This window comes from Oculina patagonica, chromosome 14, assembly GCF_052425735.1.
Source record: "Oculina patagonica isolate OP01 chromosome 14, crgOcupat, whole genome shotgun sequence".
In the NCBI taxonomy this organism is placed as follows: domain Eukaryota; kingdom Metazoa; phylum Cnidaria; class Anthozoa; order Scleractinia; family Oculinidae; genus Oculina; species Oculina patagonica.
The window spans coordinates 17,723,404-17,735,657 of record NC_135771.1 but is presented as its reverse complement, the minus strand read 5'-3'; the positions used below and the strand labels follow the sequence as shown (position 1 = coordinate 17,735,657).

The 12,254-nt window shown below is 39.3% G+C and overlaps 2 protein-coding genes across 3 annotated transcripts; one reads left to right on the top strand and one right to left on the bottom strand.

Annotated features, from left to right (window-relative positions):
• Nucleotides 1–1,322: 1,322 nt before the first annotated feature.
• On the bottom strand, nt 1,323–7,111 carry LOC144638624 (actin-binding protein IPP-like). Its single transcript, XM_078497828.1, has 3 exons — nt 5,799–7,111; nt 4,483–4,626; nt 1,323–2,675 (listed from the first exon to the last, which is right to left on the bottom strand). Exons 1-3 carry the CDS (start codon nt 7,108–7,110, stop codon nt 2,392–2,394), a joined length of 1,740 nt encoding a protein of 579 aa, XP_078353954.1. The 5' UTR covers nt 7,111; the 3' UTR covers nt 1,323–2,391.
• Nucleotides 7,112–7,739: 628 nt separating this feature from the next.
• Nucleotides 7,740–11,963, top strand: LOC144638672 (uncharacterized). Of its 2 annotated transcripts, none has more exons than XM_078497893.1 (8): nt 7,740–7,918; nt 8,039–8,079; nt 8,526–8,590; nt 9,213–9,255; nt 10,118–10,179; nt 10,620–10,694; nt 10,950–11,088; nt 11,505–11,963. In XM_078497893.1, exons 1-8 carry the CDS (start codon nt 7,900–7,902, stop codon nt 11,613–11,615), a joined length of 555 nt encoding a protein of 184 aa, XP_078354019.1. In that variant the 5' UTR covers nt 7,740–7,899; the 3' UTR covers nt 11,616–11,963. The 2 variants fall into 2 exon arrangements, with proteins under 2 accessions (XP_078354019.1, XP_078354020.1); XM_078497894.1 differs by having other exon boundaries at nt 7,742–7,918; nt 8,042–8,079.
• The last annotated feature ends 291 nt before the right edge of the window (nt 11,964–12,254 follow it).

Sequence of the window (12,254 nt, the reverse complement as noted above, 5' to 3'; positions counted from 1 at the left end):
CAGAAATTTTCACCTTACCAATTAACGATTTTTAAGGGGAAGTGTGTTTTTTCCTCTCCGGCCGTGAAAATTGTTTACACAGGAAATTAATAGAAAATATAGTTATTCTCTCTCTTTTTTGGCCTCTTAAAGGCAAAAAGGCAAAAGTAATTATTTACTACACGACACGTTATATTGAATGTTGCGTTAACTTATTTTCTCAAAAATGCTGTTTGCTGGTGCTGCGTGTAATATATATTATCTTAAGTATATCTAAATATAAGCATGTGAAATAAGTCAAGCTATAAGGTTTTAAATATTTGTCTTATTAGCATAAGCGCTTTACTGTTTGATCGAGTTACTAAGATATCAATTTTGAATTTGAAAGAATATGATACGATTAACTTTCGTTATAAAATTTAGCCCATGTGTTAAACACTTTTTCTGTGACGCAGGTTTGAAAACTCGATATTTTACAAAGAATGTATAGGCTCATAAGCTCTTTTGCCACCCAAAAATTTTGCAGTTTTTGAACGCTTTTGTCTCCTTTAATTTTGCACAAGCTCTTTTGACATCTGGAGTTAGTTTGTATACAGCTATTTCGAGAAACGTTGTCGGAAAAAAAAGCACAAAACTGCACAAGCCAATCCCTAAAGGTAGTATGGGTATACGTATTGAGCTACATGCACGTGTTGAAAACTAATGAGATATAACAACAAAATAAGCGCAATTTTCAGGTTTTCTTTCTTTTCATGACATTTAGAAACAAGGTACGTTTAGACCCTCTGAAGTTCAGAAGAATTTTTCCTCACTCAAAGACATGCGACAGTAAAAGTAAAGCTACAGAACCATATAGGCCTCTCTGAGAAGAAAAAAGCAAATTGTCCACGTGCAAAAATACAAACTTGTAAATTTTTCCTCTTTTAAGGCCAATATGCAAAATTCCAGTGAATACCCAGACCACCTTTCGGTGTTGTCCAACAACCAAAAAAAAAAAACCTATAATAATATGTTATTTTCTATAAAAAGCGTGCACTTTGATGTTTTTTTTTTGCGACAACCTTTCCCCCCAACAAACACATCGAAATAGCTGTATAGCATGATGCTTTCTCTACACAAAGCCGTATGCTAATGAGGCAAAATGTAAACAATGACGTCAGCAAAGATCGCAAAGTTGAAACACTGGGAGTGGGGCTGGGGGGGGGGGGGGGGGGGGGGGGTGTGCCCAAGGCAGGGAGCCCTCAGAGGCGGAGGGTGGGGGTGAAGGGGTTATACCAAACATCACCTTTGGTGAACCAAGCAAAATGGTTTGGTCAAATGCAAATAGGTAATGCATACTGCCATTTAATTTTTTGCTTTAACAGTTCTGCTCTATTTCTCACTGATTGCAACTTAAAATAGAGTCAATGGAACCAAGAACCCTATTACAAATGTACACTGCACCGTTAAGGATTCAAGGATAAGTGGCTAAGACGTGCAGAAATTCCTGCAGGGCGCGGCTAACTTTGCGACTGCTATTTAGTTGTCACACAATATTCGTGGACAGACTAGACAAGAAGTGTAGACATTACAGGGCAATATTTCCTTTGCGTGCATTATTTAGTTCAGATAGCGGTACGAATACCATATGGGGTACGAGTACGACTTTCCAATTTCAATCCAGTTACATTACGTTCCCAGAGCCCTCACTCCCCCCTCTTGCATACCAGTTGAATAGGAGACTATCGGTACGAGACTGGTGTAAAAGGTGATAACCGAAAGCATGGGCATTAGGCTTGAAAAGTTGTACTCGCACTCCAATCTAAAGGTCGCTATTTCGTCCGCCCCAAAATGAGATCTTGCGCTCGGCATTCAAGGTGGCTAAAGGCTGCTATGCAAAATGTGGCCCTCTGATTGCACCATTTCGGTCACGTGCTTGAAATTCAGATCTGTGATTGGTTAAACGCTATATCCACCACTATTACTACTAATGACTAAACAAGAGGAACAGGAACCTTTTTAGGGAGTGGTAATGCCCTTTTATGGCCACTATTCAGTTACAGATCTGGTCTGTGGACAGACTGAAAAAAAATCAATAAATCCTTTCACGGTGCACGGTGTCCCTCAGGGCCAATGTTTCGCCTGTCACACAGCTCTTGTGGACAGACTAGAAAACGTCTAGTTGTCTTTCTACGACATGGTGTCCCTTATGACTGTTATTTAGTTCATCACACAACTCTTGTGGACAGACTAGATGAGAAGTGCAGGAATCTCTTAGGGTCTCCCTGGCAGTTTATCACCCAACATTTTTTGACAGACAAGTTTTTTTTTTTTTTTGTAGACAAGTTCAGGGTGTGATATCGCTTGTGGCCATTAATTCATAAGTCACGCAATGCTTGTGCATCACTGCCTTGCGAGAATGCTATTACCAAGCTAAACAATTCCAATTCCAAAATCACACCTACTAAAACACAAGTCTGTGACATGCTTCCATTTCTTCTTGTTCGGATCATACATATCAACTCCTGTCAGGGTGACGGGTGGAGAGTACTCCTCACTGGCAGTTCGGCCCCCAAACACATACAATAACCCGCTACTCACTGCCACCGACAGCCCCGCCCTTGGTCTCTCCATGGGTACCACTTCTGTCCACTGGTGTCTGTCCATGTCAAACTGCTCGACACTAGCTAAGGCTCCTTCTGATTCATTGTAGCCACCTGTTGGAAAGAATTACTAGAATTAACAGTTGAGACTTTTAAGAGATGTTAAGATGCAGAGGTCGATCGTTGAGTTTGTGGGGCCACCATTTGGTTTTTGAAGGTTCGCGAAAACTGGGGAGAGTGCAAAATGCCCGTGAGTAGGGGTGCAGGGGTTGAAAAAATCCCCCCCCCCCCACGCTATAAACACCCAGTGCTCCTAATCATGGGCATTTTGCACTCTCCCCAGTGAGTTACGTAAGTTTATGCTTGGGTGATGGGAGTGCTCCCTACAGTGGACTAAGGCTATGTCCAGAACCATTTTGAACCAGACCGGACCAGATTGGCTTCTGTTTACACGAGATCATTCTGGAACTGGTCTAGAACAGATCCAAAACTGGATCTGATATTTTGCTGGTCCAGTTTTGGATCCGTTCCTGACTGGTTCCGGAACGGTCCCGTGTAATAAAAGGCCTATCCGGTCTGAAAATCGGACCAGATCTGTTCCAGACCGGTCACGTGTAAACATAGCCTAAATGGGGAGGCTCTGTCATTCAAAAGGGTAACTTTTTCAGGCTGGAGACCTCAGTGAGTAGGAATTTCAAGAGTTCAGGTATAGGAAAGGGTAGGAAAAGTGTCATTTAGGCATTTAAAAGGGCTTTTGAAAATATCTTGAACAGACACACCTTATAACTGATTCATCTGAGCATTTAAACGGGTTACTCAAGTGAAAAGAGAAGCAATATTTCCCGGGGGGGGGGGGACTCGCATATGAAGTGACGGGGATGCTCGTCGTCTCGCTTAGGGGTGTAAATTTCGGATTTTTGGTCTCACTTAGGGTGTTCCGGGCAAAATGCCAATATTTTAAGCCATAATGGTCTCATTTAGGGTTACACAACTAAGAAATAAACAAAAATAAATTCTAATCTTAGTTTTTTGGTATCTTTTAGGGGTCAAGAAAAGCTTGAGGCACACCCAGATTGGTCTCTATTAGGGGTTCTTTTCAAAATTTCCGACGAGCATCCCCGTCCGTTTCATATAGGAGTCCCCCCTCCCGGGCAATATTTCTCCTGTAGGTATGTGAAAGGGGTACCATTTTCAACTGTGGAAGGTATATTATGAAAGGGTTATTTTTTCTGTTAAAAATGCTATGTGAAAAAGTACTTTGCACAGAGACTTTTGCCCTCCCCCATCTTGGGAGTCTATGTGCAAACTAAGTTAAAAGGCAGTACTTTAGTTGTTGCCGGCGCTTACAAGCAAGAATAAAATGAAAGACCTAGCCTCCCATGCAGTCGTTTTTAGGGGTGATCGTGTTTCACTCCTCCCCACGATCGATCAACAAGATCGCCCCTAAAAATGACTGCCTGTAGCTGGGAGGCTATGAAAGACCTGACCTAACAATAAAAATTAAACAGCCCTTGACTTGACTAAAAATAGATTTTAACTGTCAGTAATTTATTTATAACCTGGTAAATAATTCCACTGTAGGCCATTTAACATTGTGATCTGTGGCTCTCAAACTCATTATTAATTCATCAAAACAAAGAAGCCAGAATAGTGTTAGTGGTTTGTATAATTATCTGATCTTTATTTTTTATTATTTTGTTTTTGTTTTTAAGTAGGTCACTAAAATTGGCAGTTTAGCATAATTTTTTAACAGTTTTAGTCACCCAAGGGTTATCAACCCTTGGATGAGAGTGTTTCATCACATTCGAAACAGATTGAAGATTGCCAAAAATGCTCTGTAAGTTGCACATCCTATTTTCAACCCTCTTCACAGCATTGGGAAATCTGATGAAACACTCACTCTCAGCTTCACAATACTTGCCTACAGCATACAAGCTTCCTCTCAAAGCTGCAAGGCCCAGGTACGCTCTTCTGTGACGCATGTCTGCATGTCTGATCCATGTGTCACTGACAGGGTTGTAACACTCAAACACTCTGAGTTCTTCTCCTAACTCACTTAGGCCACCTGTATTCACAAAAATAACAGATAAAGCTATTTGTAATATAGCTGAAAATTTGTCCCTAACAGGGTGCAATCTTATTGGCTACTTTGAGGTCACATGACCTCTAACAATAAAACTGTTTCCCACTAAAAGTCTCCAAGTGGGCAACATTGACATCAGAGGATAACAGTGCACTGTTCCCACGAATGTTGACTGATGACATACACAGTATTATGCTATATGTAACAAATCACTTAAAGATGAATTCCAGTCCATACTCCGCAATCTCGGCTGCCATGTTTTTGTGAGCCTCACACACGAAGGAATGTTTACAAGCAAAACTAAAAATTCGCGACAAAGTTACCTTTTTCTTCATTATTAACGCAAGATATCCTTGCAGAACAAATAATAACGAGTAGAACAACCTTGACGCTATTTCAAAACGAACTGTAATGGCAGACTAAAAAACTTCATGTATGCTGTCACCGAAGTGTAACGTTTCAATGAATTCAAAACAAAAACAAAAACAAACCCCGAGTCTGCGCAGCACGGACTGGAAATCAGCTTTAATGACTGGTCCCTTGGGAAACCAGTTAATTTTGTTTCCCTCAGAACCAGTCATAACGTGTATAATACTAAATGAGTCACGTCACAATATTGAGGGCCTGAAGGGGTAAAATGGGAACTGGGTTTTGTCTATTGTTGTCACTGAGAAATAAGATTTGGATCACTGGGTCTGAGAATCATAAACAAAAATGGGACTGGGAAAAGGGATTTGGGCAAAGTTTAGGCTAGGAAATGGGGTCTATACCATGCCCCTGTCTCTCAATATTTTTTAAAGTCATTTCTTCTGATATACAAAATTGCTTTCAAATTGAAGGAAATGTCAACATATTAGTTTTCTAAGGTAGAAAAATACCAAAAAAATGATAAGAAACTGAAAAAATAATAAACATGGATCCGGATGGCTATGAGGAAGGTTCATGATCATGTTCAACATAATTGAAAAAAAAGAGGCAAATATTTTTTTCCGCAAAGCCCTGTCCTATCTTCCATGTGGTGGATGTGGATATTTTCTGGTCGACTGCACATTGGATAATAAAAATCAAACTTTTTACAAGAACTACAAATGAAGATTTGCCAAAATTTAATGTGTTCCTCTCATGAAAAAGACTGTACTTTGGACAAAACTTACCAGCCGCATAAATTAATCCATCCATCTCGGCGACTCCAAGATTAAACCTCTTGGTTTCCACTTTACCAACAACTTCCCATTGATCGAGGTCTGGGTCATATCTCTCAATGTTTTCGGCAATCTCAGATCCCACCCAACCGCCAATCACAAACATAAAATCTTCCACAACACATACGCCGCATGCTACACGAGGTGCTATTAAAGGGGCGACAAGCGACCATGAATTTAATGCCGGGTCATAGCACTCCACAGTGTCATAAATTAAGGAATCATTTTCACCACCAATTGCATATATTAGGCCTCCGATGGATCCCACAGCATGCCCACTACGAGCAAAGCTTATCTGTGCTGTGGTGAAACTGTCGCAAGTCTGCAAAAAGGAGTCAAATTTCTCGACCGTGAATAGAGATGATGTGTCACTCCATCGCCCTCCTACCCGCCGACTGTAACCTCCTATGATGAAAAAGCACTTTCTGGAGGCACGGCGGGGTTGGGTGTGTACTCGCTGTTCTCCACGGGCTAATGATTGGTAACTACGGTACCCTTCAAGTATTCCAGCCAACATTCTTTGAATACTTGCACTCTCACATGTGATAAGGTAATTTTCAAGGAATTTAGGGGAGATAAGTGGGAGTCTTATTCGCTCAAGGATATTTCCCAAAGCCTCTCTCCCCCTTGATAAGTCATACAGTACCCATCGCAATGCAGCTTCGAACACTTGTTCCTCAGATTCGATTTTAAGTTCTTCCGATTCCAAAAGTTGAAGCAAGACACTTTTTGTGAGTTGCAGAAACTCGTCTTGTTTGGATACTTCCACAAAGTTTCTATGAATGAAATCTAGCGCCGATTTGGACAACGGCGAACAAGAATGGGCATCAGCAAATAGGTAAATACCAACGCAATTCGAAGAAGCAAGTTCGTGCTTTAAAAAATCGCAGCACATGACTTCAATGTCTTCGACTTGTAACATCTTTGAAGCGGGTAAAAGCTGTTGTACGTTATCTTCATTCACTTCAACTTGCCCCGTGTAGATAAAATTAAGAATTGCACTGAATACCTCAGCGTCTACATCATGAATTTCTACATGATCCAAGAAGCTTTCTGCCATTCCACTTGTAAACATGACTTGGAAGTAAGGACTAGCAGCCGAGAGAATAATTCGATGTACAGGAAATTCCTTGCCTCCCACTAACAAAGTCGCGTCACACATCGATTTTTCTTTCCATAATGAATGTAGCTTTTTTAACATCTTAAACGAATGCTCTTTGGCAAACGATATTTTATCAATTTTTACCGTTCGATGGTCCTCCATTTTGTTGTTGTTTGCCTTATGGATCGCGGGCTCATACGAAAAGAGTATATTACTTGGGGGAGGGGCAAAGAGCGTTTATTGCACATTGACGTCGGGGCGGGGAGGGGAGGCGAAGAAAGCACTAAGGATGGGCCGGGGAAGGAAAAAAAAGTTGAAAAAAAAAAACTGTTTCTGTTTGTCTTCCCCAATACAGTCAACTCTCGCAGAAGCCTGCAGGATAACAAGATTTGTGATTTTATTCGATTTTACCACACATTGACTCATTAAACCAATAAAATCTCGAAGAAAATGTATGCGAACAAGCCACGATTTGTTTTACCATAGTTATATTTCTAATTGGGAAGGAAAATGGCGGGAGTTTTTAAAACCAATCACTAAGCGTAGTAATGCAAAACCACAAGAAATATTTTTTAAATAAAAATACAATGAAACTTCAATGTAGGCTTCGCACCGGACAAAGCTATATCAAGACATTTTTTTTTTTTTCATTTTAAGTCCTGTTTGACTTCAGAACCATGTTTACTTTTTCGTTTAATAGACCTATTTGAAAACTCGTTAGAATATATTGCTTGAAGCTGCTGCGCGTGCAAGCTCGTGCAAGCGCGCGCTTTTACCTTATAAGGCGCGTGTCCTCCATTATTTCGTCAAGAATGCAAAAGTTCGACTCAGTATCAGATTGCCGTTCAGCGAATCCAGTCGGGTTAAAATTCAGGACGCTTGTTATTTAAAGTAAGAAAAGGAAATTTAAAGAAAGAAGTTTCAAAGAAACTGTATCAAAAGTGAAGCACTATGGCAGCAAATCGAAAAGGTAAAGTAATTTTTATTCATTTTTGTGCAAGTTTCTTGATTTTTGTGGTTTTTTCCTCGTAATGTCGTACTGTAAAGTGAGGTTCTTCGCTAGAAACGTTTGAATTTCTCCTTTCCTCAGCAGATATCAGAGAAGAAAGAGAAAGCATTACAGCAAATCAGGTAAATTATTTAAGAAAAAGCAGTTTGTTCTTCAAGTAGCCGTATACTCGTTTTAAATTTCGGAACGAATTTTTTATTTTTCGACTCGCCATCGAAAATCGAAAATTACTATACGGAAAACAATTAAATGCTACACTAAGTTCTATGAGTGGCTATGTCTTGAACAGGGTTTTTAGTAGTGCGAAAAGTTTCTTTAATAATTTGCTCATTTATCATGGCGACAAATTGAAGGATAGTCTGTTTTGGGATGAAGAGAGACGTTTTCAGAAACTTTCTGGAAGATTCGGATTTAGCTTGGTACTTTAAACGTGGCGTTGAAAAATCGATTTAAATTTTGAAATGCTCGATTTCAAAAAAGCAAAAAATGGTGTCAAGCAACGCATATCAGCTAGTTGGTTAAGGGTTAGAAAATATTAATTGTTGTTATTTGGCTTTTTAAATTTCAGTCGTTGGTAATTACAGCCACATTCGGCGAAGAGAAGACGGCCAGAAGAGTTCAACTGCTTAAAAGGTAGGGAAACATGCTGTGAAATATTTCTACCCTTGAGGCCGAAAGACAAAAAGGAAATAGCGAAATTTAAGGAAAAATAATTATCAATTATTCTTGGTGAATAGTACTTTGCTAATCACCTCCGAGTTAACCAATCAGCGCGAGCGAAAAGCACTATTGCCTTGTGTGGTATACACTAAAATGATTTTTCTAAGATCGCTTCCAAATGTCTTGATTTTCTACATTTTACCAAAACAAGTATACCAAACTCTGAAACACTTTTGTTTTGAAAGTACGCCAATTTTTAATTCTTTCCAAGCCACGTTTTGCAGCCTGTGTGTGTTGGCTTTTCACATGTTTTCAGTACGCTCGAGATCATCGAAACACCCATCCCTGCAGCCAACCACTAAAAACTGGGATCGACCTTTCTCTCTGCCAAACTCTTTGCACTTCGTACATCCTGTAATTTCTTTTAAAGTGATTTTTGCTTTGCGATTTCAGTAACCTGTTACCAGTGGTCGAACCAGCTACCAAAAACTTCCACGCCATTTCGTTTCTAAATCTGTCCATCCTTTAAATATTTGCGTCTCTTGTAATTAACTTGCATTGTTGCCTTTTTTACTCCTTTCACGCAATCCCACAGGGATCAACGGCCAAAGAAGAGCAGAGAGGAAGAAAAAATAAAGGTTAGTCAGGAATCGGAGCTACGAAAAGGGGACTGGGTTGAGCCTAGTACAACCGCTGACATCAATGCTTGACAGATCGACTTCGTTGAATACCGCATTTACTCGAATAAGCGCCGCGGCGCTTATTAAATTTTTCGCGATTCAAGTGTGGCGCCTTTTCGAGGGCGGCGCTTATTTGAGGGCGGTGCTTATTTAAAATTTGGACGCCACAAAGAATCTAATCTTTAACAGTAATTGGAAATAGCGTCTTTTGATTGTCAGTATTCGTCTCTTGCTGAAGAGAGAAGTGGCGCTAGCTCTCCTGGCAAAGTCTGCGGGCTTCACAACATTTGTAGAAGTACGTATGTAAGAATTTTGGATAGAAATCTAATGGGCGAGCAGTAAAACAATCACTTTGTTCTGCAAAACATCGCTTTTGATTGAGAGAAATGCCTAAGTTTGTTTAAGAGTTGCTTTTATTGTGCTGTTTTTAGTTAAACGAAATTCCTCGAAAAAGTGCCGCATCGGGACTGCGGCGCTTATTTGGGTGCGGCGCTTATAAACGTTTTTGTCCCAAATGCGGCGCTAATTCGAGGGCGGCGCTTATTCGAGTAAATACGGTATACAGAAAGTAGTAAAACATTTACCAACATTATTATCTCTTCTCTTAATTTCATCAGTAAAATCCGTCGACTGGTATCATTAATTTTAAAAAGTAGTTATTTGAGAACTTACAATTAAAACTTACGAAAATTGTCTTTTCAAAATGGCGACTACTTCTATGAATCTTCTCTTTTCTGTGAGAAAGTAGTAATTTACAAATCCGTAATTAAAAGTTTTAAAAACTAAAAGTGTGATTTTCTTTTGCCATTTTGAATTGCAGATATTAAAAGATCTTGTAGTCTCTCAAGACGAAAATGTAAAAACTCTGAAAAGGGTCCTTAGGTAAGTATTAAAAAAATACAGCTAAGTGCTTGACAAAAACGATGAATATTATGAAATTCAAAAAACTTAGTTGCAAACTTTTAGTTATGTCTAAGATGTGAGAGAACTTTAATTTTGTTTTACAAACATTGAAACGATGGTAGGTTAATAAAGACAAGAAAGAAATATTTTAGCACCATTGGTTAAACGAAAGCTGGCAAAAAAAGCAACAACTATAAAAATCTTATAGTAAGGATGAGCTTCCTCGACTAATAATGACACTCTATAAAATGTTATAGATAGGATTTGGGCGATCGCGTTTTAGATCGACATTTTATTCATGCAGTCGAAATTTAAACTGGTCCACATATCTATAAAGGATCGTTTATACGAATTATTTTCTGCATCCAGTAATTTTAGACTAAGGCGAAAAATTCTTGTCTTTTGTCTTTTTTCTGCAGAAACACAATGGAAGCCTTAATCAAGGAAAGAAAAGAGAAGAAAGAGCTCAGCATCGAAGTCCATAAACAGCGAGAGTGAGTTTGAAAATCTTTAAATACGGGTAGTCAGGCGTTTTGGCTTAATCGAGCAATGAGTGCAAAAATTAAGTGATAAAAACCTTCATGTTAGTACAGCATAGGCGGCGGAGCAGAGGAGGGGGGCAGAGGGGGCTGTAGCCCCCTCCCCCCCCCCCCTTCCCCCCAAAAAAAGCGTAAAATTGGTTTGTCAAGATATTCCGCCTCGTGAGTTCAAGCTTTGGTCTCTAATGTGTTATTTCATTCTCTTATCAGACAACTTGCAGAAGTTCAAAAAGAAGCTAAGAACCTTCGAAATGAAAATGCCAAATTTAAGAATGATATCGGTTGGCTCCAAGACGTGAGTTTGTCACAGGAAATCGAGATAAGATTATATCGAATACAGAAAAAGGAGGTGAGTGCAAGCTTTGTAATAAAATACAGCAGAAGAAAGACTATCATGGTATAGTCGGGGGAGTAAATGCTAGTTTTGGCAAATCTTCTTTGAAGAACTCGAAGAGTTTCCCAATTATATCAGTACTCCGAAAGCAATGGCGCGTACAAATACGACATGTTGCTTAGCAACTTCTGGGAAGAAAACCGCGGGCTCAGTCATTTCTCGGAGAAGCGATGTTGCCATCAACTGGCAACGTGTTACCCCGAATGGGTAACGCAATGGACGGAAACTCTTGACCGAAAAAGTTTAGCCAATAAAGGAATTGTTATGACAGAAAGTACGCCATTTTTCGGGATACAACGGGAAATCCGATAATCTGTTTGCGTATTACATGTATTAAAAATTGATTTGCTCTTGTTTTTGCTTTTTTCCAGAACGAAACCCGTCAAGCACAGCTCAAAAGTCAAAGTGGTTTTGTTGGCCGATCATGGATGAAAACCGATTTTTTGAGACGAGTTGTTAACGCATTTTTTTCTCCATTTTAAAAAACCTCTGCGCAACAAAGGGAAGAGATATAGCTTTCAGAAAAAAAGATGCGTCAACAGGGACCTCAAAGAGAAAAAATGAGGATCTGCGAATAAACGTGCTTCCGGAAAAAGGCGACTGAAGTATCAAATAATATTAATAGTATATAAAAAAAACGTTCAATAGTGGACAGTTGTCTGTTAAAGAGGTGAACTGAGATTTAGTCAAAAATGGCAGCTGTGTAAAGGACAGACGTTATCTGTATTATACTTTCTATAATACTTAATATTAATGCATGTAACGAAGTGTAAACCAAGTCAGGTCAAGATTAAATCTCAAAAAACATGAAGTGTAGTTAAATAAATGAAAAATCAATCAAAGTATACTTGCTGTTTGTGAAAATGATTGGTAGAAGAATCTATTCTTGCATATATACACGAAAATCTCATTCACTCTCCTACACGCCCCCACCTCTCCCCTCCCCCAAAAACAAATACAGTTGAGCCTCAGTTACTCGAACTCGAGGGAAATGAAAAACAGTTCGAGTTAGTGGGGTCTCGAGTTATCAGGGTCGATTGAATATTTAATATGCCAAGTAATTGTTGATATTTAACTGATTTTTCAGCACTTCAGTATACATAGAACAGTGCAAATTAAAC

What these genes read in the sequence shown, in the direction of transcription:
- LOC144638672 (XM_078497893.1), top strand. An exon ending in AGAGTTCAACTGCTTAAAAG is followed by an intron (nt 8,591 to 9,212) that starts GTAGGGAAACAT and finishes GCAATCCCACAG; the next exon opens with GGATCAACGGCCAAAGAAGA. An exon ending in GAGAGGAAGAAAAAATAAAG is followed by an intron (nt 9,256 to 10,117) that starts GTTAGTCAGGAA and finishes TTTGAATTGCAG; the next exon opens with ATATTAAAAGATCTTGTAGT.
- LOC144638624 (XM_078497828.1), bottom strand. Translation starts at nt 7,110, where the DNA reads ATGGAGGACCATCGAACGGTAAAAATTGATAAAATATCGTTTGCCAAA. An exon ending in TGGATTAATTTATGCGGCTG is followed by an intron (nt 4,627 to 5,798) that starts GTAAGTTTTGTC and finishes TTGTGAATACAG; the next exon opens with GTGGCCTAAGTGAGTTAGGA. An exon ending in AGGAAGCTTGTATGCTGTAG is followed by an intron (nt 2,676 to 4,482) that starts GCAAGTATTGTG and finishes TCTTTCCAACAG; the next exon opens with GTGGCTACAATGAATCAGAA.